The following is a 22764-nucleotide window of genomic DNA, read 5'->3' as shown; positions in this document are numbered from 1 at the left end:
CATGATCACCTAAAGCAGGTACTTACGATCTTGTCTTTTTAAGCTTCTGTGCTGCAGACCTTTTATAGATACTTCTGACGTCCATGATGCGGTTGCTTGTGTTTCAAAATGTAGCGTGCGGCCCGACACCGGCATGCTGCTCGCCGACTTCAATTTGAGAACCTCTCAATTTCCGTGTCCACTCACTCCACAGCCGACGATCGCTGAGCACAGTGGGGGTGTGCCTAAGTTCTGATACGGTCACATCCACACAGCAAGTCACTGTCGCCTCCCGAGGCCTGGCGGGGCGACCGTGTCCCCTCTGTCGGCGACCCTCAGCATCGCCGCGTCGCTGCCTGCCAGCACCTCTGTTTGCGGAGAGTCGCGAACCTGAACGCGCCTGCGCGACGAATGAGCGTCGGCGGCTTGACCACTACAAGAGCACACTTTCCCTGAGGTCACGGTCTGGTAGGTCAGTGGGTGTAATCACGCTGCTGCTCATTCCCACGAGGGAATACCAAGTCAGAGTTTCTCACGGAATCCGAGCGGAAGGTGATGAGCTTTTAAGAGAACAAAGGAAGTGATTATTGCTTGAGGATGTGGAGCCCAGCACAGGCGTCCAGCAAATACACAGAGGTTTTTAAAACTTTTGGAACAATGGAAGGGAATAGGCGCAATCGACATGGCTATTTTGTTTCTTTTCAAGCGGAAGAAACGCATTCGCGGTGATTGAATGCAGACATCCGCATGCAGTCAACCGGCAAACAGCTGATGTCTTATCATACGAACGATTTATTTTTGTATGTTTGAGTAACTTTATAGCATTTGAACGATGGTCTTCTGGATGAATACACGATAGATACACAAACTCTTACCCAGGAGTTCAAGTCAAAACTCATCAAGGTATACTCACGGGACAGCCGGCTCCGGGTGCAAGCTGTGAGATGGAGCTCCCAGTGGTGAAATAAGCTTTGAACAACGGGAGAAGAGTAAAGCATTCCTTAAAGATAGCTCCCTTGCAAAAATTATGGATGCGATATATGAACTCAATGCAATTATTGAGCGACTTAATCGAGCTCGTAGTGCAACACATGCTGCACTACCTGTTCATTTCATTTTCGGTTATCACACAGTGTCTGCTTTCTTTTGGCGTTTCATCGAACCGACAAAAAGTGACACGCTTTATAACCAAGTGTACGAAGTTGTATTTACTCGACAACCCAACCGCAAAAAAGTTGACCATTGCTCTATTTCATAAAGCGTTGATGTGCCATAAGCCATTTTGTCTAGTAATACCGTTTCATCCAGTGTTTAGCGCGATAGCGCGCAAACCTGGTTATAGTTATAAATGATCCGGCATACATATACACAGCATGGTCGTGCAGTCCTCGTGTGTTGAATATAAAACTGGAAAAATGTATTCCACTGAACGTGTTGTATAAAGAACATCAATCCCTTTCCGCCATTAGCATTATCCAGACTGGGGCAAACAACTACAACACACGCAACAGCGGATGATCTTCATTTTATCAAAGTACTCATTTACATGAATGTGACTAAGACACATTTTAAGCCGCTATATCATAAGCGCGGCGAGAGAGAATACCAATGGTGAGAGCCCACCTCTCGAAAATTTTTACTGACTAGCGCGCCATCTGTGGAGCGCTGCTGGACCGATCCAGAGTCAAGTTGGCTGTAGATGGCGCCACCTTAGGATCCTTACCGTCCCGAGCCCAGTGGCATCATGAGTTCGCCGAAGGGCATTCAGCCCCACTGAACCAAGCTCACCGTAACGAGATTCCGTGGTGACTATTACCGACCAGCAAATTTAGTGCCGCGTCACCCACATCCTGCCGGGAGCGCTGGACGCTGATCAGCTGATCACGGTCGGTTCCCACGCGGGAGGCCCCCGTGACGGCGGCTCCCGCCGCCCCGCCGGCCACCCCGCTGCGTCCGGCGACACTGACCTACGACTGGACGCATCGCCACCCATCCGCGCGATGTTCCTGCGGACGAGCTGCCGTTCCAGTCGGTACCCGGCCATCTTGGTTTTCATGCTGTGCAGCCGGCCCCCGATATGGTCCGCAAAAGCCGGGTCCGCGGCGTCGAACAGGTGCACGCGGTGGCCAACCTGGCTGCCGCCGCTGCTGTGATCCTGCGCAACGGTCAAAGAACGATGAATTAAAGTTTGCAGCTGCGGTTTTGACACGTTTTTAAAGACATCAACAGCGGTCATAATACAAAGCAGATTCTTTAAAAAGCTGTGCAGGAGAAAGCGATTTTTCAGTTCATTGGAAATGGAGAATATCATCACGACATATAGCTTTTGCATGTGGTTCACAGCGCATGCAATCGTCACCAGCCAGTGTACGAGCCCTTTGTGTTAGTCTGTGTTAGTCTGTTAGTCATCTCTATTAGTAAGCTGAGTATGGTCGCTTTGCATTACTCGTTTCTAATCGCTCATGCACCTCTTTCCCAGGTACGTAGTCATTTTTTTCAGGGTAGGAACGGAATTCCAAATCTTTGTTTGAATTCCTAAGAATTGGGAACCGTTCCTGGAAAATCGCTCACTATAAAGCGCAAAACGCGTGGCTCACGGGGGTGGAACAGGGGCGAAGCCAGGGCGTTTTTAAGGGGGAGGGGGGAGGGCGTCGCTCGATGAATACGCATCACGCCGGTATCGTACCTTTTTGTGAGAACTTATCTATGGTGAAAAGCAAAAGCCCTATCCCCTTGGATGCGTCCCTGACGGAAGGGCATGCCTCTCTTGGCCCCCTTGGCTGCGTCTGTCATTGTCACTTTTTCCGGATGTAAATGATACATAACTCCCTTCCATGAAATATCGCGTCGCGTGTTGTCCCAAACATCCTTCCGCACGGCCCGCTTTCGCCACTTAATCGTATCGGCACAACATTACGGCTTTCTAATGATGATATGTGCTCTGACTCCATCTGTTCAAGCCTGCACCACACATCACAGCCAGCTCTGGAGATGGTGCTGTCATGTGGTCTTGATTCGCCGAGCTTCACCCTCGGGCTGTGAAGCGCGCTTCAAGGAGCTCAGCCGGGAATGGGGGCAGGTCCGACCGCGCCAGTCTGCTGCTGAGCAGACCCGACCGCGCCAGTCTGCAGCTGAGCAGGCCTGACCGCGCCAGTCTGCTGCTGAGCAGGCCTGACCGCACCAGTCTGCAGCTGAGCAGACCCGACCACGCCAGTCTGCAGCTGCGCAGACCCGACCGCGCCACTCTGCAGCCGAACAGACCCGACCGCACCAGTCTGCAGCTGAGCAGACCTGACCGCACCAGTCTGCAGCTGAGCAGACCCGACCGCGCCACTCTGCAGCCGAACAGACCCGACCGCACCAGTCTGCAGCTGAGCAGACCCGACCGCGCCAGTCTGCAGTTGAGCAGACCTGACCGCGCCAGTCTGCAGTTGAGCAGGCCTGCGCCTGGCGTCACGCCGACTGATAAGGAATCACGCTGGCTCGCCTGTAGCGGCGTTTGCAGCAGTGCGCCGTGTGTACAGAGACTCGTCAGTTGGCTGGCGATCGGCCACTGAAGTCTTCCTTTTTGCCTTTTGGCATTACCTCGTCGATCTTGACTGCTGGGGTTTTACAGCGCATCGATTGAAAGACCTTCAAACAATGATTTTTTGGCGGTTTGGCTTGATGCTTCATGACACTATCATATTTGTGATCAGGGGAAAAACCGCTCTTCCAAGTTGGGAGGGACGATAGACATTTCCCGTCATTTCATTTCAGCCATAGCTCAGAGGGCTGTTTTTAGAAAGTTGGCGGAGTCGGACGCCCCCTCTGCTCTCCCACCTTCTCTCCCAGTTCACTGCCCCTGTGAATGCTGTGCTGCAATAAGATAATTATGTGTACACCAGGCACCCACCGGGTGCATATTGAAAACATAACCCACATAAATATTGCAGGGTAGATATGGAACAACGAAAAATAAGAAAAAAATCAAGAAATCTGGTTGAACATGGGCGGGGTGACAACACATTACTCTACGCGTGTGAAATAAATTCAAAAGACTAATTTTTTAACGAGAGGCCATTGGCAAACGGTCATTTCAGTGCAAGCCCAAACATTCTTTCCTCACTGGCCGCAGCGATGAGTTTAATTCACACCTCTTGTCTTAGTGATTTGCAGCTTGCAAAGCTAGTTGATTTGTCCTATCTTCATGCGTTAATCTATTTCCTCTAAACGTGATTATTCATAGACCCTCGACATGCTTTCACACCTCCCTGTATCGGCTATAGCCATCGCTTGGTAGTCATCGACATGTTCAGGTTCCCGGCTAATGTCACGGAAGAGATCACCGTCACTGTCGAGTGGCGCCCCTTCTGGCCCCGCGGCAGGTGGCGAGAGGCGAGGGGACCCCAAGGACTCTGACGCCCCGGGGTGTGGCCGACTCCGGTGGACGCGTCAAGGCTAATGGTCCCTGATTTGCCGCTTGGGGAATGTCTCCCGCCGCCCGCCAACAGCTGGCGTGTGCGGCCACACGGCACGCCGCAAGTGCCTCGAGCGCGCCGCAACAGCCGCGGGCGCGCCGGAACTGCCGCCGAGCGCGCCGCACCTGGCGGCGGAGGACAGCGCACCTGCGAGGTCCGAGCGCACCGCTCAGCGGCGCCGACCGCCGCGTGACGGGCCGCGTGACCGGCGCACGCCGAGACGGCGCGTGACCCGGCCGTTTCCGCACGCGGCTGGCGTGGGGGTGATCCGTGACGAGAGCGACATGGGGCCGGGCCGCGTCTGTCGGGTCAGATACTCACGGAGCTTAGGTCAGGTTGGGTCAGGTCATGTCAGCTTACGTTCGGTTGGGTATGTCAGCTACGATTGGGTTGCGTATACTAACCTAGGTGTATAGGCTTAGGATACAGCTGCCGTCAATGGTCGTATCCTTCCACAACCAACTCCGGGTAAGACCAGTGTTAGTCCAATGGACCAACTCCAAGCCCAATCGCGCCCGCCCCGGCGCAGCCCCGGCCATTCCGTCAGGGACGGCGGCCCAGGTCAGGGTCGGGCTGAGACCTGTGACGTCACCCGACCGGAACAGCGGCTCCGAGCGAATCGCAGACGCTTTACACTGCAGAAGTCGCATGTGGCGGGACGAGGGACGAGTACAGGTAACCGGCGCTCGGCGCTCGGACGCCAGGCCTCTCAGCTCAAATGGTGTCCGGTCACCGTAGCCGTTCGCTCACCGTCGGTCAACAAAAACCATCAGTCCACTGCAAAATGGTCGGCGGTTTTCACAGGGCTTACGTTGTAATCTCACCGTCAATAAAGAACGCCCGGTGACAAGCGCAGTGCCACTTAGCGTGGGACCTTGACGGAGCGTTTCCGGACAAAAACGCCGCTGTCTGGTGCGCCGCGGGCGGTGGTGACTAACTGCCGTCCGGACACGAAGTCCCGCGAAACTGGTGCTAAATGTGTTGAGCTCAAGGCTGGAGGTGGCAAAACATCGGGCGGTAACACAAAGCCGCTGGGGTAGGGAGGGGCCTACATCCCGGAATTTAGGAGGCATTTAAAATCAGGCAGGAGCGTGGACACCGGGCCGAATGACACACATAAGCAGACCCGCTGACAGGCCGGCTCGAGGTTCTTGGCACCACGCTGCCTGCACGGCTATTGCCGATCATTCTTGCTTTATGATTCCAGGTCGTATGCCCTCCGTGTCCATATAATTTCCGTCAGTTTTGGCCTTCATGAAAAGCCAGTTCCAAATTAGTTTGCACTTCCGTCAAATCGAATATTTTGCCACTATCCAGTTCTTGCGGTTGCTTCGTTTGGGCTGAAGCTGGGTTGGAATTACAAAGGTGTCATCACCCATCTTGCGACTAGTTTTGTGCAAAACCCAGATGGGCTTGAGCAAAAATGGGGCTGACGCTTTGGAGAAAAATAATGGAGTGGTTAGTGTTGGCCAGTGCCAATCTGGGGACGAGTTCATATTTCATGTTGCAACTTGGCTTGCGTTCGAGTTTTGTCGGTGTTTCAAGAACATAAGGTGAGAACTGCGTTTGTCAAAAAGATCGCCTAGCTAGAGCGCCCACGATAGTGCTCCTCTGGCGCTTGACATGGAACCCGGCGTTCCCCGCTGGCGGAGACCGCTGGTCTTCTGCGAGACCAGCCGAACGTCGCCATCAGCCCATCAAGCCGGTCAGCCAGTCGCGGACAGCCCGTCCTGACCGACCACATGCCGTGCGACCAATCAGAGCAGCCGTCTTGAGGCGATCACGTGACATGTGACACACTGGTCCAGCTCGTCTTTCGTTGGCCGCCCGATGTGTGGTCAGTCAGGCACCCAGGTCTGACACGGCGCGTGGTCAGGCGGCATGATAGAGTGACGTCACAGCATGGGAGATGGAGTCTGAAAAACTTTAATACCGACTGTGCGGATGTGGCGTTGGGGTGCTGTCATATCCCTATGGCCTACTAAATACTATCATGAGTTAAAGGGAATGTTCCATATTTATATGGGGTTTTGAACTGAAATGGCCATCTTTGAGACCTCCGGTGTTGTTTACAATCCTGGCTTTCTTACGATCTAAGCCCCTCTAGTTTCTGAGCTATACACCAGCAAAAAGCCAGCGTCATTCAAATCAAGTCATTCCATACCCCATGCGGTTATCAAAGCCAGAAGATTATAAGTGTCAAGGCGTTCATATCTGGCGTTCGTGAGCGCGATTTGCAGACATAACGGCCGTCAATCAGCTCTCAATTAATGTTATGCAAGGCACGATGACGTAATCAAACCATGGCGCATCGAGGAACATGTTTGCTATGCAAAGTATTATGCGGCCCAGAGCAGCCTTTTCCACTTAAAAAGCATGCCAAAAGTCACAAGTGAGCTGCTTTCTTCATATATCATGCTTGTTTTAATATCTTCACATGTAGGTCATTTGTTTCTAAGGAAATATTCCAAATTTGAAGATTTTTAATCAAACATGATATCTAATGAAATAAGCTCATTTACAACTACTAGTATACTTTGAGGTCGAAATGACTGCCATACACGACACAGTTGCTTTATTTAGTAAGCATCGTCTTCAATCTATCATTATTTGATCGCTTCATAGAGCATTTCGATGGCGTTGAGGTGCTGCCAAACTAGCCGCATGACATTGCCATCCTTGCACTCCATTGTAATACTTAAACTAGAAATGACAGTGCGGTGCTGGAAGTGTTCGCTGAGCACAATATCGTTACGTGCTCATGTTTTGGCCCTTTCTTGTGGTGTTTTGCATTTGCATCCATGATTTTAAAAAATACTTGCACTCAGACACTCGTAGTAGCGCCATTGTTAAGCTATTCGATGACGGGTCTTATTCCCGTGATAACAAGTAATTATGTCTAGCTTCTCACGTTATATTTAGTTTTAAGCAGGTGAGAGAAAACTACTGCAAACTTTTTCGTATCAGTGCTGATGTCACAAATCAGTGGTGACACAGTGCTTTTCCAATGCCAATCAGACCAGTGTTTTCCACATATTTTTCAGCCAAGGTTTATCTCACGTATTTAACAGTGCAGAATACCAAATAACCAAGCTTATTACTAGTCATAACGAACGCGGCTGACCTAAGCGCCATTCGACGAACGCAGTCAGTCTGCTACTAGGCGTCCTAAATCGTCGTACCCTTTGAGACAGAGAAAATGGCGCATGTTCTGCCAAAACACAGCACGTACATTTGTCACACAGTCGTGGCTGTGGTGGTTAAGCCCAAATGAACTTGAAATTGGGTTTCATTCCACCGCGGGAAAACAAGCTTGAATGCAAGAAATGCTTTCTTAAACTCATATTGTAACGAGTGCCTATATTAAAGAGTTCGAAATACGGGGATAAATCAGGGTTTTGGAGGTAGGTTACGTCAATCTTTTTGGCTGAACACCCCAAACCGATGTTGAAATTAACATCTACGTTTGGGGTGTGACGCCACGGGCAGTTAGCCGGAATGGAAACAAATAATTTCGTTGCAACATTTGGATAGTTCCACCACTCATTTAAAACGCAGTCATAACTTATGTTTCCGCCTTCTTAATGACATGATATTTCTTATTCCGATTTTCCCAGAGATGACACAGCCCTTCTTAAGAGGAATGCTCCACACTTGACGACGTTGAAACAAGCATCGTGTATGATAAAATAAGCTTACTCAGAACTGTTGGTATGCTTTTAAGGGGAACAGACTGCTTTAGACAACGTGATTTCTCTGTTAAGTAAATATGCCCTCAATACGTTGTTTGTTTGATCACGTCATCGTCCCTTGCACAGCATTGTGAGCCAATTGACTACCGTTATAGTCGGAAATCGTGCTCACGAACGCCAAATATGAACGAGTCGATTATTATACTATTCCTGCTATTGATCACCGCGTAGCCAATGAAATGACATGAATAAAAAGGGCGTTATTATGGCGTCATGGACGCCTGGATGACCTTGAGATAGTCTCCCAAAAATGGTCTGCACATCTTCACGGCCGTGTAGCTCAGAGACTAAAAAGATTTGAATCCTTACATGGGCAGGGATGTGAACTGCGTCGAATGGCCTTTAAGATGGCTACTTCAGTTGAAACAGTACAAATGTGAAACACACCCTTTAAAGTCATGAATAAGACCCATGAAAAATGGTGTTGAGGCATTGAAAAGTCAGCTTACACGGCGACAACGTCGGCTTGAAGCTGTTGTTGAGGATGATTCGGATGTTGTGACGCGCCGGCTGCATTGGTCATATGACACCCATGACACAGTGTCAGCTGACACGGCGACTTACACATACAGACGATCGTCCGTGCCGACATTGGTAACTCAGGCGGTCACGAAAGGCAGGCGCCTCGGCCAGATGCGCCAAGCTGGCACCTTTAAACCCAGCGCCCAGCGACTCATCATGAGAAGTCTAATGATATTTCTTATTCTGATCCCATGTTAACAGTCTTGTTTTCGCAGGGTAATGATAGCGACCCCATGCCCATCATGCGAGTAAGAGTAACTTATACCTGGACCAGCCTCCAGCATGTCGGCAGGTGACTACCACTTCAAAAACTAAACGGGTAGGAAATATCATCGAGTAGAATTTAGGGGTAACGCACCCGCGTCCGAAAATCGTTCAGTATTGACAGAGTGGAAATTGTTCTGCTGTTACAGGAAATGTGTAGCAGCCGGTAATTTCCATCATTTCCTCCCGTTAACTGCTATCTCATTTGCATACCGTGACACCGTTTCAAACGCATTCTCGATGCGGATTCGCAAACATTCGCGCAAGGTCGCGAATTTCCACGTCTTACTGTCGCATCTGTTTCGCTCAGGAGTTTGCCTGCAGTCCGCACTCTGCAGCCGGAGACGAGCAGCCACACCGCCGGGATCCTCCCACTGCGGTACACCGTGGCGTCCCACCGAACCCGCCTCGACAGGTGCCGGACCCTCCCACTGTGGTACACCGTGGCGTCCCACCGAACCCATCTCAACAGGTGCCGGACCCTCCCACTGCGGTACACCGTGGCGTCCCACCGAACCCACCTCGACAGGTGCCGGACCCTCCCACTGCGGTACACTGTGGCGTCCCACCGAGCCCACCTCGACAGGTGCCGGACCCTCCCACTGTGGTGCACCGCGGCGTCCCGCCGAGCTCACCTCGACAGGTGCCGGGACCCTCCCACTGCGCTACACCGCGGCGTCCCACCGAACCCACGTCAACAGGTGCTGGGACCCTCCCACTGCGGTACATCGTGGCGTCCCACCGGACCCACCTGGACAGGTCCCGGACCCTCCCACTATGGCACACCGTAGCGTCCCATCGAACCCACCTCAACAGGCCCCCGAACGGTGGTCGGCTGCTCCGCCGCGGCGTCGGCCCGATCAGCTGATCCGGTCATGACGTCATGTCCGGTGCGGGCGGCGGCGCGCGGCCGGCCGGCGGAAGACAGCAATCTCCCGCGGACCGCGGGCCGGCTGGGCGGACGGAGCGCGGTCTCAGTCAGTGACCACCCGGCCCGGCGCCACCCGGCGTGTGGGGGGGGGGGGAGGGTCAGCTTGTGACCGGCGCGGGAGACAATAGACAGCGGGATGTACGGATGGCATGGTCCGACTCCGGGAGATAAATGCCGGGATGTGCGCATGGAATGTGCCCTGCGTGCTTGAAGACAGGCCATCGGACGGACAAAGATGACGGAGTCCACCGGGCAGAACCATGGTTTTAAGGAGGATAAGGACGAGCATGTCGGGTTCAAGGTCCCATAGATGTTAGCATTGTGAAAACCGCTTTGTTGACTTGTTGGCTTGCTTTCACGGGATGAATGGGGTTGAGTCGCTTTTAGGCATGATTTCATGACTGCACGCGGTTGGACGGGTTGGCCGTGTTGTGCAGTGTTTACTAGATCATAATTCACAGATGTCACTCATTCAGGAGAGATGCACTAACAAACCTGCGCTCTTCATGCATTCTCAACGGCCTTACAACAGAAATAGACCTCATTGGGTGGCACGATGCCTACCAACTGACACACAAAACAACAGCGGTTATGCTCGTTGATGTGCACGCATTGGCCCTTCTCTTTTAGCACGAGCGAGCAGAAAGCATCGGATGTCAAGCACCAGGAAGCTCATGATGACATATTTTCTCCATCCACACCGCACGATGCGCACCCATGCGATATTTACAACATGGCTGGCTGAATCTGTCAAGTTCCGTGTACTGAATTATTTGGCATTTTGTCAAGCCATGCCCGACTACTAGGCTACATGGAAGTTGTGAAATAAAGATAGGAAGCAGTACACTACGATGTCACACTACGCAGCGAAAATATCACGTGAGTTTCCACAGAAGATGTCTTGCAACTGGTTGCTTGATTGATGAGATTCGGCCATGAATCCAGCCAAGATCACTCAAGTTTGTTTTGATGTACAGCCCGGTATAGATATGCTCCTTAAAAGCAATTAGATTATATCTTGCTTAGTAGAATGCCCGATTGATCTTAGTCATTGTTAATCAAAGGGGATGCTGTGATTTACAACATAAAGCTTACCTGGAAACACTCTTAGCTTTCCAAAGCTTTGTAGACAAGTATAGACCTAAGGCCCTGTATAGATATGCCCTTTAAAAACATATTACATCGTTCTTAGTCAAATGCCCGATTGTTCTTGGTCATTGTCAGCCAAAGGGAATGCTATAATTTGCAACGAACGGTTTACCCGGAGGCATTCTCGGCTACCTGAAGCTTCGCAGACATTCTATATGATTTCAAGACTGCACGTTGCCGTCATTTGAGACATAGCCAGACTAGCAGCAGTTACATGTGAGCTGCCATACAGCTTTTGGATACGAGTGCTACATGTGGATGCAGCTATTTTGTCCCATGTCTGTGTTCGAGCAATACACTCTTTTCATGAGACGCACCAACTTTACTGGCAAGAGTGGTAAATTCCCAAGCTACCACGCCACACACTTTAGGCAAAGGTATACCGCCAGGTGAGGTAAAAAAGCAGGAATACATGGACCGCAGAATAAGTGGAACAGCCAACTCCATGTTGAAGTCAGCTCTCTCCGTGAATCGCTATAACGTCAAACGAATTGCCAAAAGTTTTACCAGAAAAGTGCATCTAAAAGACAAAAAAGTGCATAAAATTACACGGTGCGGAAAAGCTACGGTGTTTTTTTTTCTCGATTTGAATGGAAGATTTTCTTGTCATGGGTGGGTTCTTCGAGCTTTAATCATTTTGCTAAGTTTTAACAAAGACCCGTCGTTAGCATGGACCCTGTAGGATGTAATTGCGTACTTGTGTTGTGCGTTACAGGACGTGTGCGTACTTGTGTGTTGAGCGTTACAAGAGAACGCCTTCTTATGCAGCAGCATCTTCTATCATTGCAGGAGGGCTTTAGTCCATGGTGTTATGGTCACAGGCGAAGCACAAAGCACAGCGCAGTAGTAATATTTGAGAAACAATCCTCGCTACACGTGGTCATTATGGCCCCATCGTCAATAAAAGGCAGTTAGCATGAACATACAGGATAAAACAGGTGCTGATAGCACAAAATACATTCGAAACGCATGCAAAAAGTTACCACAATGGAACAATGAAAAAAGGAGAGAAGCCAAGACATAGCATCTCTATAAACGTTTGGCATTACGTCGGGCTTCACGTGTGTGCTAGTGGTGAGAAACTGCTTATGGAATCAGAATTCCCTTCTTCAGAAAAAAGGTTAACATAGCTTTTATGGCAGGCCTAATCCATTAAACTTTCAACTTTCGTGACATATGGGGGCAACTGCCCACCTTTGCTAGGTTGTCCGCGCATAACAAAAACAAGCAGCCCACGGTGACATCACCGAAGGCGCCGGGCGAAATTTGTGCGACGCTGCTGCCAGAAATTCGGCCTACCGATGGCTGTTCGGCTGACTGACAGCTGGCGTAGAGACGCGGTCAGGGGCGCCGAACAGTCAGCGGAGCGGAGACCGGCCGATCGGGTTTACACCCGCGAGGTCACGCCCCACAAAACGCAACAACTGACACAGGGTATGGAGTCTGGCACGATCACTCCTCGGCCTTCACTCTTGAAATAAGCCAGGCGACCGATTTCCGCCACAGTTGCACTGGATAATACGTGGGCGAGGTAAACATTTACGATCGACACTTTCTTCGCGCCGAGGTACTTGATTAAATGCAAGGTCACCCGCTTCCAGCTGATGCATTTAGGACACCCAATTCTTTCGTAACACTGTCCGAATAGACCCAGCTATTTCTTCCACATGGTTTATGATAGCAATGTGTTAACATGCTAGGGTGCAGCGGACGAACACTCTCTTTCAGCGAACTTGTTGGCGATACTGGCCAATTTGACAGTACACCAAATTATTCGTCACTTTCGGATTTCGGTGTTAACTATACAGATGTACAGCACTATCTGCGACCTGTTCTGACAGATAGTGATGGTGCCGTGTCATTTTGGCACACCATTTCCGGGTACGAATTAATGAAAACATACATATAACAGTGAGAGCTCCTTGACCATGACACTAAGCTAGGCCAGACTGGGGTGAACAGTTGGTCATGTAGCACCCATATTAGTGTTCCCACCAACCAGCATACGTGCGTTGCATTTTGCAAATGAAAACATCGCGCGATTGCATTAAAACACACCTTATCAAACACTAATCAATATATAATCAAATATAATGTATATCCGAATCTAATATATATATATATATATATATATATATATATATATATATATATATATATACCGGACATTTTTGGTACTGTCAGTTCAGTGAGCATTTTGTTCACTCCTTTCACAGCTATTGCATACAGTAAGTATCACTGTCGTATCGTGGCCGCCAGATGTTTGGAGCTTCACGAAAGCTGTATTTTCCTCGGAATCCAGTTCAAAGCCATGCCCGCCTCAAATTCCTGAGTAAACACAAGCGTAAAGTAGGCTGACAAATCACTTATTTCGCGACACCGTCTGTCCCCAGCATGCAGACCACTGACCTTTGCCACAGACCCAGTGTGCGCCTGTCGCTTGCCGCTCGCCTGCTGCCCGACCGCCGACCTGTCGAGGTGCCCCAAGCACACTGCCCGCGGGCCGCCCGCCGCCGGCGCCAGGTCGAGGTGAGATGGGCCACCTGACACGGTCGGGTGGCGGGCGCGGCTGCTGGAGCTAATGGGACCGCGGCTCGCGGCCGCCTATACGGAGGTCACGAGGTGACGGCCCCTGGACCGGCTCCGAGTGATCTGGACCGGCTCTGAGCGCTCTGGCTCCGAGTGATCTGGACCGACTCTGAGCACTCTGGCTCCGAGCGATCTGGACCGGCTCTGGACGCTCTGGCTCCGAGCGATCTGGATCGTTCGGGATGTGGGGAGCTAGCCAACTAGAACGCCTCGCGAATTGGAGCAATCCGCGGATTGTGGATCAATCCGTGGGCCGGATTGACACGGATCAGAAATTTCCACTAAAGCATGGAATGGGGCCGGACCGGATTTTCAAAGTTGCCAGCTCACACCGATTTAATACATTGAAATCCAATGAAATGGAAACGGTCACTAAATAGTCCCCCGAAACGCTCAATAAGGACAACAACACAGAAAATAAGATTTAGCCAACAAAATACAGTACTTTCAGTCCCAAGCAATGCAGGAACAGGCTACATCGTTCATAACTCAGGCACGCATGCCACAAACTTTTCCGGTGCTCTTTGATTCTGTCACGGACACACTACTAAGATTAGCAAAAATGAAAGTGATAAACTGTCAGAACTACAGGTAGGTATAGCTGTGGTGGGTACGGCGGGACCGATGGCGGAGCCTTGATTACACAAACAAGTTTTCTCACGAACAGATCACTTAAGCAAATCGGTATTGCTGAATGACACTCACGTATGCTTCGGAAAACTAGAGCTCTCGTACCTTCCAAAGAAACCTAAGTTTGTAATGGCCTAATTACCTAATCTATCATAATATTGCAGCCATTACTCGGGCTCTTGTCAGCGATGATTTTAAGCCCCAGTAGGTGACACAGCATTTCAGAGTTGAAAAAACTGGGCAAAAGCACGCTTTGTTGGTAGAAAAGACGCCACAATATTTTGAAATGTAAACCCCTGTCTGAAAAAAAACTTTTAAAATCAACTCCATGACAACATGATACGCACTTGTCGGGGGCCCTATCTGTTTGCCTCCTCGGCCACACTGGATTGTTCGAGAGCCTTGTATATCGGGTCTTGGCTTTTGAACTTAGGGCCCTACACCCATGTTGAAGCCATCTGATAATCTGCTCGGGTATACCCCATCTTTCGGAGGCCCTCCGCGCTGGGTTTTGGGTACGTCTTAGTTGAATGGAAGGCCCTATGCTCTTGTCGGGTCTCTTCTGATAGCCTGCGCGGGCACATTCTGTCGTTCGAGGGCCATTTACATAGGGTCTTGGGTTGCTTCCCGGTTGAATGGAGGGCCTTACGCTCTTGCTGGGAGCCCATTCTGTTAACCTGTCCTGGCACACCCGATCATTCGGGGGCTCTCTACGTCGGACCTTGGTTACTTCGTATTTAAATGGAGGGCCCTACGCTCTTGACATGGACCCTGTATTTTAACCTGCTCGGGCACACTCGACCGTCGGGAGCCCTACATATTTTGTCCTAAGTATTTCGAATGGATGGCCCTATGTTCTTGGCCGACCCCACCTATTAAGCTGCTCGCGCCGGTGGCGGATGCAAGGGGGGGGGGGGAGGCATAGGGTCATGTCCCCATGGACCATGCCGAGAGAACCTAAAGGCTCCGAAGGAACCCATAACCGACCGAACAGACCCAGTTTCCTTCAAGAAAATTGGTCGCTCTTGAACCTACAGACGACCAAGAACATTTGCTAGCAAAAGGAACGAGTTAATGAGCAGACGAAGTCAATTCTTTCCTGACTGAAAAGCTGTTGCTTGGGGGAAATTTTGGGGCTCATTACGCTGTTCAAAGACCTTACGCTGCTGTCCGGGCCTTATATGCCCGCTTGCCGGGTCAATCTGATCGCTAAGGAGCTTTCTATGTTGCCTTTGATCTCTTTGCATTTCCTCGTAGAGCTCAACGATGCTGTTGGCACGCTATCTGCTTCCATGCCCGGGCTTTTTGATCAATCAGGTTTTCCTCCACGGGTTCTTCCCATTCACCCGAACTGCTCCATACACTTTGCCGGGGCCCCATATGCCAGTGTACACTTAATTGCTCAGGGGTCCTTCATATTAGTCTCCGGTTTTTTCCACCTACTTGAAGGGCCTTTTGCTGTTGCTAGAGCCCTTATAAGGTAAAGCACCGATACACTCGATGTTCCGGGGCCCTCTACCTTGATCGAGGGATCTTCTTCTTTGATCTCTTTTGCGAAGGACTCTTCACTCCTATCGAGGCTCTTTCTGTTAACGTGCTCGTACACTCTTGATCGCACAGGGGTATAAATTTATGGTCTTGGGTAATTCCCCTATGCTATGCGCTCTGGGTAGGGCAGCCTATGTCAGCCTGCCGGGACACTACCGATCGTTTAGGGGCCCACCTCGCTGGACGGGGGTCAATTTGTTGGCCTCCTGCAACACCCATGATCGCTCAGATTTCATCCCATTTGCCCCTGGTGCCTTCGCCCTACAGCAGTAGTCGAATATGGGCCGATAAATTTTTACGCGCCACTGCCGGACGTAATTTTACATACCGCCGACTTCGTATGTGTCATTTCCATAGGCTATTGAGTGTGTGACACCTATAATACTAGTGCACCACGTTCTAAGCATACCTTGCATACCAGGATATGTTGCACTCCTTTTTAAAAAGGGAAAATTTTGCATTAGTCATCAGTAATCAGTCGATTACATCGCTCAGCCGGTTAGCAGTAAATACATTGGCTAGAAATCAAGTCGGTGTTTGGCTTTCATGGTTTTTGGCAGCCAATTCAAGTTTATTTTGCCTGTTGTTCCGAAACGCTCAGCCCGAAAATCACAGCATTTAAAATGATCTGTAGAAAATGAGTGAGCTGGATGTGTATGCATGCGCAGCACGCCTAGCCTTAGAGGGCTGTGCACAGTAAGGTGGGTTTCCGTATTTATTAAATAAATGAATAAGTAATGACATATATATATATATATATATATATATATATATATATATATATATATATATATATATATATTGCATACGACTTGTCTTAAAACGAATGACCGAAAAGTAAGAATATTTTTCGTAGGAAGCCCCAAACTTCAGGAGGCCCTACAATGTTGCGTGCCCCCCCCCCCCCTTGACGAAATCCTGGATCCGCTCCTGTGTGAGTGTACGCAACACCTGCATGTGAGAACATGTCATGGCAAGAACAAAACATTATTATAAGTCTATGGACCAGCAACAAGTGTGGGCAAACCCCTGAGATCGTAGAGCAATGCAAATTTAGAGGAAGCAATGTCCTCTCGTAGAAAGGAACTTGCTTTCTATAAAAGAAGATAGGCTTCATTGAGGGATGAAACTCAAGCCCCACTTTTGAGCTTTTGCAAGACAACGTTATGACCTGATCAGCGCGGTTCGAAGGCTCTCTCTAGTTATCATTCTGCGTTGTCCGCAGGTGTTCGTAAATAGCAACATGAACATTTATTGATTAGTCCAAGTATCCCGCAACGCCTTCATCAGAAAAGCCAAAAAAACAGCTGGCAGCGAGCTTCCAACACTATGACTTTGGAGCAGTGCTTCCCCGTCCCGTCGCGTGCCTGCTAATCTTGGCTCATGCGGATGCGGAGGGAAGTCGCTCCCCTGTCCAGTGCAAATATGTTTTATGCGTCTGACGTACGTCGCGTAAAACTAAACAGAAATATGGACGAACATGAAAATCTTTCTTCGAAGCCCTGAAGTGAATCATTTACCCAGTGAACGTTAAATGCTCTAAAACAGTGACTGCGGATGCGCACCGTGTATTTTAGCCTTTGAGGAGTGTTCACACAGAGCCGCATAAGTTGGCCGGGCACTGCCATTGTTGCGCGCCACACAGAGCGTCCGTGTCGTGAACAACCAAGTCTGCAGTCATGTAGCCGTTGCTTTGTTTGGCCTCATTATGGTAAGCGGTGCGATGTCGGCTCTTTTGTCAGCCTTGCAAGTTAAAACTCGCACAGGCAGGGGAGGGCTTGGGCATCCCTCTCCTCCCTTAGGTTCCTCGGGACCCACGATTAAGGGCGCAAGTTGGAGGCCCGAAGGGTCCGAAAGGCCGGCCGGAGGTCGTATTCAGGGGTTCCAGCCCGCAGGACCGGGCACTCCAAGCCAGTGGGCTCTGCGCTCTGATCATGGACCCCCTGAGTCGATAAGGGCCTACATTGGTCAGACACCACCAGCAACGGCCAGTCGGCTTTGTATCAGCATGGACCTGAGGACCCATTTTTCAAGCAGGGGCAAAGCCGGAGCCAGCGATTTTCAATTGGTCGGGACCCCAGTGTCTGTCAGGGCCCCTCAGCGCCTAGCCCCTAGCAGGAGGCACTGGGTTGGCAAAGGGCGCCGAGTCGGCCAGAGGCAGTGTTCGAGGAGGCCCGAAGAGCCTGGAGTGCCGATCGGAACCGATGATCAAGGGCCCGATTGAAGCGCCTAAAAACATAAAGTACTGGTCAAAGTCTTATTCAGGGGCCCCGGCCTGTGGGACGGACTGTCAAATGACAGTCATAGGGCCATTTGCGCAGCTCGACAACCCCTGAGTCAATACGGGCCTAAGTGTCGGTCATGCCCCACCAGTACTGCACGGTCGGCTCTGCGTCGGTATGCACCTGAGCGCCCACATCCAAAGCAGCTACAAAGCCGGGACCAGTGAATTACACTGATCGGGACTGTATGTGTCAGGCGGCCGCAGTGCCTTTAAGGGGGCCGGGTGTTCGCAAGGGGCTTCGAGCCGACCAAAGGCCGTGTTTGATGACGCCCGAAGGAGGGCCCCAGTAACCCATCGAAACAGACGATCAAGGGCCCAGATGAAGGCCATAAGGGCCCGAAGGGCTGGCCATAGGTCACGTAAGGAATCGCGGCCCGTAGCGTCGTTCCATTTCCCAAGCAGGAGCAAGACCAGGGGCCTTGATGTGCATTGGTATGTGCCCCTGAAGCAATGATTGGGGCCGTTGTGTCGGTCAGGGGTTCACAGTGCTTAACACGGGTTTATATGTAGGCTAGTGGCCTCAAGTCGGTCGCGGGATTTATTTGAGGAGATCTGAAGAGGCGCCAAAGGGACGAAAGATAAAGGGCCCGATTGGAATGTTGATAGGTCCGAAGATCTGGCCCTAGGTCACATTAAAAACGCCCCCAGCCCCCAAGGGCGCGACCGCAAACATCAGTCAGAGGACCTCTTTATCGGTCAAGAGCCCCTGGGACAGTCCGGGCCTCTATTTAGGCTAGACACCACCAGCACCGAACAGTCGGTTACGTGTCGGTCTGAGCCCTGCGAGTCCACTTCCCAAGTATGAGCAAGGTCTGGCCAGCGATTGGCATATATTGGTGTTTCTGAAGCCACCAGGGTGTCGGCCTGGGGCCCACAGTGTGCCTCATAGGGGATCATGCGCAAGGAAGTGGCCCGAGTTCCAGGAGCCGGGTTTGCGTGATCCGAAGACGTGCCCAAAGAGCCCTCGGGACCAAAGATCACCCCTTCCTACCCGTAGTGCCATGATCTGAGCTGTCGGTTAGGGGGCTTCTGTTGGGGCCCTCTTATTAGAGCTCTCTACCTCAACATTATAGGGCTTCGACACGAAACTAAGCAGTCGGCTCCGTGTCCGTCCGATCCCCTGGGACCCATTTTCCAAGCGAGAACGAGGCTGGGACCTGCGATTCGCAATATTTGAGGTTCCTGACACAGTGAGGGGCCCCTTGTGTCGGCCAGGGGTCACAGTATCCATCAGGGGTCCTGTGGTGACAAATGACCCTGGACGATCAGGAGTGGTGTTTGACGGGGACCGAAGAGGGCCAGAATGATTAATCGAAACCAAAGATGAAGCGCCCGTTTGGAAGGATGAAGTGCCCGAAGGGTTGGCTGTAGGTTAGACTACAGCAAGGCTGTGAGCTCAAATGTTAGTTAGAGGGTCTCTTGCAGCGAATGGGAACCCCTGAGACAGTGCGTTCCTCTATTTTGGTAAGATCTCATAAACACCAAACAGTCGGCTCCGTGTCGATCTGAGCTCTGGGGGGGGGGGGGGGGGGCATTTCCTGAGCAGGGACACGGCCGGGCCTGCGATTTACATTACTTAGGGACCCTGCAACAGCGCGGGGCTCCTGTACCGGTCAGGCGCCCGCAGTGCACAACAGGGTGTCCTGTGTCAACAAGGGACTTCGAGCCGGCCAGGAAACATTTGCTGAACGGGGACGGGAACGGCACCCCGGACGCCAGAGGGCCTCTTGCGTTGGTTGGGTCTCCCTGACAATGAAAAAAACGTTAGAAGTTATGAGTGTTCACATTGAGACAATGGAAGCTTTCTGTGTCAGTCAGGGCCCCCAGCATCGAACGGTGGGCCCTCCAACCCAACTCCAGCATGAGCCCGTTACGCCGAATTTGAGTCAGTTTGCCAATTAATGGATCACCTGCGACGATCAGAGATGTTGTTGCCTCATAAGGGTTCCTGCGTCGATCCGGGGCAAACTGCGCGGGCTAGAAGGCCTCTCGCGTCAGAGAAGAAACCAATGTGAGTTGATGTATTCCTCTAAGGGCCTCTGCGTCGACCAGGAGACCCCGGCCCCGAGTTTCCAGAATAACAGCCAGAATTTATCCCGCGGTGGGACGGAATGGCCCTTTAGCCCTTCACCGGGAAATGAAATGTACCCCCAAGTGTTCTACTCAAGACAACTGCTGTCCGAAAACGTAAGGGTCCTCGCAAGTGTTGAACAGAGTGGGTCGAAATGATTCAAACGATGAACAAGGCCATCCCGTGTCGACCTGAGAACGTTCAATGCTTTGCAGAATCAACAAGTGGAACAAACTACATCAAAATGCTTGAGCCTGCGCGCCCGCAATATCGGGGCATGGACAGCGGTGGCCGGAGTTGGCCGCTGCAAGGCGACGGGCGCCGTGCGCGCGAGAGTGACCATCGTGATAAATACATCCTCCCAATGTCTTTCAAAGTTGATTCGAACATTTCAAAGATTACCGTTTTTTGGTATTTTGCGTACTTTTCACAGCTTCGAGGCTGCCCTCTGGACAGATTCTTAGTTATAGCATCACGAAAAATAGATATTTGACTTTTACTCTTCCAGTTCCACCACTAGATTCTATCACCACTTCGCGGTGCTGTAAAGGCCAATGCGCTATTACCATCAATACAAAAATCGTACAGATGAATGACATGCCCGGACTTCCTTCTAAACGTAGGATTTGATGTCCAAAATCGTTTAACGTTGTTTGTTTCAGATGCGTCATCATTGTCGGCCGTCCATTGGCCATGGCTCAGTACAAACCGCAGTGCCGATGCTGCGCAGCCTATTGATACTACAACGTCCGGCGTTGATGTTTTTGTTGCAAGGTTTTTGAGAATACATGCTCAAAGCTACGCTTCATAATTGTCATCACTAATCGTTTCTGGCTGAATGCTGAACATTTCTAGACAAACGTGGCTTAGCGATGTTAACACAAATTTTTGACTCATTGCCATCCACAATCGACCTTTGTGGCACCCTTGGCGCCTGTGTAGCATCCGGACCAAAATTCTGGCGAGGCTTCTGGATTCTATCGGCTTAGAAAAAACTATTGCTCCAGTCAAAAAAGGTGGAGGTGAAAATATAGCAAAGGAGAAGATGGTTTTTCCAACAAATTGGCCGCCATTTCCGGTGACATTTTTTATGCGAGGCTTCCAAGGTGAGGTGGACCTGTGTTAACTCGTTGCCCCCTCCCCCAGGTTACAAAACAAACATAATTTTTATTCTTATCGCAGCGCGGGTAAGTACATACCAGCAACAACGTGCACCGCAGCTGCTAGTCACATGCGGAACACGTCAGTCACCACTCTCTGCCCTGGTATCTTGGCAGTTACGGGGAAAGGCTACCAGTTTCGTCATTCTCGAGCCGTGTGGCATGCCCCGAGCTCGCGCTGAAGGGGGCAGAGGGGAACGAGCGGCCCGAACTAACCCCGCTGGACGCAACCACCGCATCGGCGTGCTATGACACATTGAGCAACTGCGCCACGCGCCACGCGCCACGTGCGGCGCGCTCAAACGCGGCGGAGCGGGCCCAAGGCCGGCTGGTAAGCCATTCGCTCGTCCCTCGACGGCGTCCCTGGCGTCCCTGACGTCCCCGAGCGGAGCCCCTCCTTGTGTGACGCCGCCGCGGCTCCGGCGGCGCGCGGCGATCGCGAGGGTCCCGGTCGGCCCTGGCGCCGGGGCTGGAGCGTGACCGGAGGCCGGCCGGCTCCGGGCGCCGGCGGCTCGCGGTGGTCCGCCGCAGTCCGCCGCGGGTAGTGGTCCGGACCGGAGCGGGACCAGACCCGGATCGGCGCGGGAACGGGGCGGAGTGAGCTCGCGTTGGGCCTGGGTGTGAACGGCGGATGGACTGGCGGTTCGGTGGTGTCCCGGCGAGGATCAGGACCACGTGAAGACCAGGGGCGGACCACATCAGGAAGCAGACCGAGCTTCAGTTGCGGTCGTAGACAGCGGCGGCGAAGACAGTGTGTGCGTCAGAGCCCCGGGAAAGGGTCCAGCACAGCTGCCCTCTTGTCAGACACGACCATCAGTGCTCCAGAGCACGACCACTGACAGCTCGTGCGCGTCGGGCGCTCCCCGAGCCCTGCAGTGTCCTGTGTGCGGGTGCGAAGCGCGGTGGCTCGGTCGTGGAAGCGTGCTCAGCTCGACCGCGGAGACGCCTCGGGCGGTGACGGGGTCGAGCAGCGACGCGACGAGAGGAGCTTCACCTGCATCAAGGTGGGATGAGACTCGGGCTTTTCGGGTTTTTGTGTAACGTCTGTGTAATGTGCAAGCAGAATATAGCTTTTATGGGGTGAGGTGGTAATGGTGTGTAATGGTGTGGTGTGGTGTGTAAATGAGTGACGTAAATTTTTCGTGAGCCTTTCAACTCCAGTATCATTTTTCATGTGCGGGATACCGCCTGACTTGCCAAATATCTCGAAGTCCATTACGTGTAACGCTACTGGCAGAGGCGGATGACTGTCCTTGTCAGTATGCTCTAAGCCGCGTTTGGTCATGACCTCCGGTCTTTTGCCCGTTTTCCTGAAAGCTTGACTATTTCTGATCAGCTTTTTACGTACGCGGTACTTTTTCTTTGTTTCCGTACTACGATCTATGCTATAGCCTATATCCAACAGGATCACGGATAACCAAAGCC

The 22764-nt window shown here is 51.5% G+C and overlaps 1 protein-coding gene across 1 annotated transcript in view; it reads right to left on the bottom strand.

Annotated features, from left to right (window-relative positions):
- LOC119102891 (kinesin-like protein KIN-14I) overlaps positions 1–93 on the bottom strand; it is a 21798-nt gene extending 21705 nt beyond the window's left edge. Inside the window, exon 1 of the mRNA XM_037226341.1 lies at positions 27–93. Coding sequence (XP_037082236.1) covers positions 27–85 — 59 coding nt within the window. The 5' untranslated portion in view covers positions 86–93. The remainder of the gene's footprint in view (positions 1–26) is intronic.
- Between the last annotated feature and the right edge of the window lie 22671 nt (positions 94–22764).

This window comes from Pollicipes pollicipes, unplaced genomic scaffold (genome assembly GCF_011947565.3).
Source record: "Pollicipes pollicipes isolate AB1234 unplaced genomic scaffold, Ppol_2.1 Scaffold_5724;HRSCAF=6776_pilon_pilon_pilon, whole genome shotgun sequence".
In the NCBI taxonomy this organism is placed as follows: domain Eukaryota; kingdom Metazoa; phylum Arthropoda; class Thecostraca; order Pollicipedomorpha; family Pollicipedidae; genus Pollicipes; species Pollicipes pollicipes.
Note: the sequence above shows the minus strand (reverse complement) of the source record. Positions and strands in the feature narration are given on the sequence as shown.